Consider the following 6000-nt stretch of genomic DNA (forward strand, 5'->3'; position numbering starts at 1 on the left):
TCTGCTCTATTCTGAGAGAAACACAATCACTCCACCTGATGATGAAATATGAGTTTAACTCGCTCAGATTCACTGTTTGACTTCAGTGAATGACACTGTTGAGGCAGTTTGTGGAAAAAATCAGGAGTTCAGGAGCTTCTCCAGGTTTCTGTAAGTACCAGCTGAAGAAGTTTCTCCTGTTCCAGTTTCTCTCCATTGGATCAGAGGTTTGTTCATATTCATCAGTTACACTGAGGTTTATCAGCTCATGTTATCATCAGATACCAGTTTGTATCTTCTCATAGTTTAGTAAACAAGTTTTCAATAAAAATTCAGTTAAAAGCACAAATTAATATTCTTATCTTGCTCTTTCTGATCAGAGGCTGTGATTGGTGCAGAGGAGGGAGAGGCGTGTCTGAACTGAACTGTTGATCAGGACTACAATTAAAACAGCAGCTGATATAAAACTCTTACTGTCTGCAGTATATAGTATGAATACAGTGTATAGTGAACAAATGACATGTTAGGATGAGATACTCAAATCAAATAACCATGGAGAATTATGAAAATTAACATCTATTATTAATAAAATGCAGCAACTGAAATCAGTCAGATCTCAAACGTGTGACTGATCTATAAGAGCACAAAATCTCTTTCTGACCTCTATAATTATTAAGAGTGGAAGATTAATTTTGATGATTTTATTTCAGATGTTTGTGTGACGATGTTGTTTCAGATCCTCCTTTGAGCAGCTGCAGTATCAGTTCAGTCACTGTGACTCTGACTGACGGAGGTTTTTGTACGACTCTTTATCACTGTGTGAACACATATTTACTGTTGACTTAGTGGTAACTCTGACAGTAATAATGTCCAGCATCTTCAGTCTGGACTCCACTGATGGTCAGAGTGAAATCACTGTTAGATCCACTGCCACTGAATCTAGATGGAGTTCCTGACTGGAGGGTGCTTGCTAAATAAATCAGGAGTTTAGGAGCTTCTCCAGGTTTCTGTAAGTACCAGGCTAAATAATGTCCAAAAGAACTATGATAATACACATTACTGCTGGTTTTACAGTTGATGTTCACAGTTTGTCCTGGTTGAGCTGCTGTCATTGAGGGACTCTGAGTGACGGTGATCTGTCCTCTACACTCTGAAACACACAACAAGAAGAAATCAACTCAAAACTTTGACAATATACTTGAAGAAATGAATTGATATCAAACTTGTGCTCCACAAACCTTGAGCAAACGCTGTGAGAGTCCAGATGAAGATGATGATGAAGGTCATGTTGATGAAGATTGTTGTGTGTGTCAGTGATGAAGTGTTAAACTCACAGCACTATAAACACTCTCAGAGCACTGAAGCATCTGATCAATATGCAAACACACTCCAGATCATTTACCTGAAGACAGTCACTCATTAACAGACACAAAATAACATTACTGAAGTGAACATCTAGTAAAAATCAGTCTTTTTCATATCATTCAATCTTCTAATAGACAAACTGTTAAAAATGGCACCATTCACTTCTGAATAAATCTACAAGACCAACTTCAGTATATTAATCTGAATATCTGCTGTGAGACTCTGAGAATATTTTAGTTGGATTGAAACGTCACTGTTAATCCCCAAATTAACTCCAAATCCATGTGTGTTCCTGCAGTTTCTGAACAGACATGAGGATCATCACACACGAGTCTCTGTCAATCACTGAATCAATCAGTTTGATTGTGAATCACATGATAGAAACATCTTCACTTTTATAAATATTTATAAAATAAATGTAAAAATATATGGTGACATGCAGATGTTTTTGATGGTGGACAACAGCTGTTGGGTAATCTGGTCTTTAGTTTTAAAATTATTTTTTATATCATTGTTAATCCATTTATAGACATTTATATAAATTATTTTCATTATCATCTGCTCTGAAGTTGATGAATGTGTTTATATATATGATGCTGTTAATATCTGCATTATGAATGTTCAATGTTCAATTTATTTATAAAGCACAATTAAAACAACCTTAGTTGACCAAAGTGCTGTATAAAGTTGCATATCTGTACTATGAGGAATGAACTTAATAAATTAAAGACTTATTAAACTGATCAAACAGAACATGTTTATGATGCTGATGATGATTCAGTTTAGAAAGAAGAATGAGGATAAATCATAAATGCAAGAAAAAAAAAAGATATATGAAGGATGGAAAAATGTCCACTGAAGTGAAGATCAAAAGTGACTAAATTTGAAGGACTGAAAATAAAAGGAGACAAAAATGACTTAAAATGAATTGTGATTAAAAATGTCAAATACTGATGAAGCTCAACAAAACTGATATTTATTATAATATGTTGAGTGTGTGAAAGTGTGTGAAAGTGTGTGAGCAGCTGCAGTATCAGTTCAGTCACTGTGACTCTGACTGACGGAGGTTTTTGTACGACTCTTTATCACTGTGTGAACACATAGTTACTGTTTGGATAGTGGAAACTCTGACAGTAATAATGTCCAGCATCTTCAGTCTGGACTCCACTGATGGTCAGAGTGAAATCAGTCCCACCTTCTTCTCCATTCCCACTGAATCGGCTTAAACTCTCATCATAACGACTATTTACCCCATAAATAATGAGTTTAGGAGCTTCTCCATGTTTCTGCTGATACCAATATAGACCCCAGCTATATATCCCAGGATCAGTTTTACACTCTATTTTGGCGTTTTGTCCTTCAGAAACAGTCACAGCTTCAGGCTGAGTCACAGTGATTCCTCTGGATGCTGTCGACAACAACATTAATGTGTTTAATCAGATGAAATGAACATTAAAGACTCAGAAATGACGAGCTTTCACGTCTGTTACCTGGAATAAAAGCTGCCAGAATCCAGATGAAGCTGCTGAAGAGATTCATGGTGTTTGTTGGGTTTGTACCGTGGTAAACAGCAGTGTGTTATAAAGTGTTTGAGTCTGAACGCTATAAACACTCGGAGCGCTGAAGCATGAGCCGATGCAAAGTGACTCTCTGAGCAAAAACCCTGCTGGAGTAAAACACACGTGAAAATGAGCACATGCAGATGAAACTGATCAGTTTTGAGGCTTTAAATGTGTTTTATTCTCATGATCCAACAGACGAGTGTTTTCACTTCTGAACACGTTTATAAATCATTTCTTTTTCATTCAGTCTCTGGTTCAGACTACAGGTTTCTGATGAATCAAATGACAGAGTTGAATCTCTAAAAGAAACAAGTATTTCACTGTGAACTCCATGAGAGGTCAAAGGTCATTCCAGAGGTCACAGGTCATCAAAACTTTATTATTAGGGGCCAAGCACCGAAGGTGCGTAGGCACCTATTGTATCCGTTGGCGTTCTTTTTTTTTTTTATTCTTCTTCTTCTTCTTCTTCCGCTCTTGAAGTCTATGGCAGCCCATAGAACCGTTTGCGGGAAAGTTATGAAATTTGGCACACAGTTAGAGGACAGTCTGATCTATGTCCATAGCAAATTTGGAGTCTCTAACTCAATCCCTCTAGCGCCACCACCTGTCCAAAGTTGCACTTATGTTTATGTTAATAACTTTTGAACCATAAGGGTTAGAAACAAAATTCGTCATTTTCCGTCATGAAAATTTTTCCGCCATTTCGAATTTTCTGAAAAACCTACTTTTTCGAACTCCTCCTAGGCCGTTACTCCGATTTTCACGAAAATTGAACCAGGTCATCTTCAGACCATGACAACAAAAAAGTTATGGAATTCAAGTCGATTCTTCAAACCGTTTTCGAAAAACACGCGAACGAATTGTACGTAGCGCTTCCGAAAATAGAAGTAAGGCTGTATCTCCGCAACACTTTATCATATTCAGACCAAACTTGGTATATGTCATCACAAGCATGACCTGAGGCACCATGCAGTGTTTCGGCGCAGCGCCACCTACTGGTGCGGAGATATGAAAAATGGCTATTTTTGCTTATAACTTCTGATGGGTTTGTCCAAAAATCATAAATTTGGTCTCGTTGGATTCAGGGAATCACGCCGAGTCGAATAATATCCAATTTTCCCACTTCGGCCATTTTGAATTTTGTGCTAAAATGCTGTATTTTACGAACGCATTAGCGTATCGTTACGAAACTCGGTATGGGTCATCAGGACAATGCCCTGAAGGAGCCTGAGAAGTTTCGGCACTGCGCTACCTTGTGGTCAGAAGTTATAACAAAATTTACAAAAATGCTAATAACTTTTGACTATTTTAACCGATTATAATGAAACTGGTCTCAGTAGATTCCTTGGGTCATGCTGAGAACATAGATATCAAATTTGCCATAGTCAACTGAATTTCCTGTCCGCCATATTGTTTTTCTTTAAAAACCTACTTTTTCGAACTCCTCCTAGACCGTTGCTTCGATTTTCACCAAAATTGAACCGTATCATCTTCAGACCATGCCGACAAAAAGTTATGGATTTCAAGTCGATACGTGAAACCGTTTTCGTATAACGGAGCAATGAATTTGAGCCATGATGCAAAAATTACTCTTGAAGCTGTATCTCTTCAGTGCTTTGACATATTGACACCAAACTTTGCAAGTGTCATTGTCACCTCACTCTGACCATACCACAACAATTTGTACACAACGCCACCTATTGGTCGAAAGTGATGAACCAGTAAATCCCCATTTTTTTTATCATTTTTCAGCTCTTTTGCCTAAAATGATCTTAATAGGTCTTTAATTGCTCACTACTGTTTTTTCAGTTAGTCTGATGCTCACAGCCATGTTGGCTGGCTTATTGTGCCGTTTTTGTGCTTGGCCCAGTAATTGCTGCTTGCAGCTATATTTTATTCAAATATTTATTAAAATGCTTTGAGAAATACATGATCATTTAGAAACTCACAGTTCAGATGTGTGATGATCAGTACAGAGTCTTTCTGATTATATTATTTATTCAGATTTAATAGTTTTCATGCATCAAGAGACATTTAGAGATGATGAGGCTGTTTCTGTGAAAGTCACTTCAGTCCAATAATCATTATTTAATGTTGAGAAGAGCTGCTGTTGAGTCTCATATCAGTGTGTGTGAGTGTCGTTCGTCTCTTTCTCTGCTGGAGTTTGTGTTCATTTGAGTGTGACGGAGGTTTTTGTACGACGCTTTCACTAGAATGAAGCACTGTGGTACACTTTCGGTGGAGGAACTAAACTGACCATCAGTAAGTCTCTAAAATTCTCTAAAAATGTTTATATATAATTGTTTTGTTTTTAGATTATTCAAACAAGCATTTTGCAAAAAGTTTTTAAAAATTATAAAATTGTTTGAAAAAAATTAACTACAATATTTCATAGTAAATTGTTTCATTGTTTCTTTAAATTTGTCTGCTGTTTCACAATTACATGTTTATATTCAGTGATATTTCATGATATTTATCTTTTTTCATTGCAAGGTATATTTTGATGCTTTTATATATTTATTTCTTTTTACAAAAGTAATTTCAGATATTATATTAACTAACATTGTTTGTTTTTTAATATATTGATTGCAATATTTTCTGAAATTTTCAATTATTTCTTAAAATACATAATTGTGTCCATAATTTTTGGTAAATTTAATAATTCAGAAATTTTGTAATGCATGAAACAAAAGTTTGATGATACGAACAAAATAATTCTAATTTTGTAGACGTCATCATCAGACAAAGAGAAAGATTTGAAAAAATATATATATAATTTTAACTGACATTTGCTGATAATTATAATATAAATGTCTTAATATTTTTTTTTTAAATTACAGTTAATTAAATGATCATTTAAATTTGTTTTCTACATATAAATCATCAGTTTGTGGACAATGTTTTTAAAATGAGTTTGAGATTAAACTGAACCTTATTCAGAAAAGATGAAATGACTGTAATATTTGCTGTATATCATGTCTGCTTCAGAGAACTGATTTATATTTATTCATATATCTTATACTTCATATATTTAGTATCAGTGAATATTTTATTTGAACTGCAAATATTGAAATTTAAATGCAGGATCATTACT

At 35.0% G+C, this 6000-nt stretch overlaps 2 gene segments (V, D, J or C); both read right to left on the reverse strand.

The window, feature by feature from the left end:
• Nucleotides 1-821: 821 nt before the first annotated feature.
• On the reverse strand, nucleotides 822-1404 carry LOC125257875. The segment is given in 2 exon segments: nucleotides 822-1129; nucleotides 1218-1404. Coding segments are annotated over 2 exon segments (357 nt in total).
• A 1025-nt stretch (nucleotides 1405-2429) lies between these two features.
• LOC125258559 lies at nucleotides 2430-3032 on the reverse strand. The segment is given in 2 exon segments: nucleotides 2430-2752; nucleotides 2835-3032. Coding segments are annotated over 2 exon segments (372 nt in total).
• Nucleotides 3033-6000: the final 2968 nt, after the last annotated feature.

This window comes from Megalobrama amblycephala, linkage group LG22, assembly GCF_018812025.1.
Source record: "Megalobrama amblycephala isolate DHTTF-2021 linkage group LG22, ASM1881202v1, whole genome shotgun sequence".
Taxonomy (NCBI): Eukaryota; Metazoa; Chordata; class Actinopteri; order Cypriniformes; family Xenocyprididae; genus Megalobrama; species Megalobrama amblycephala.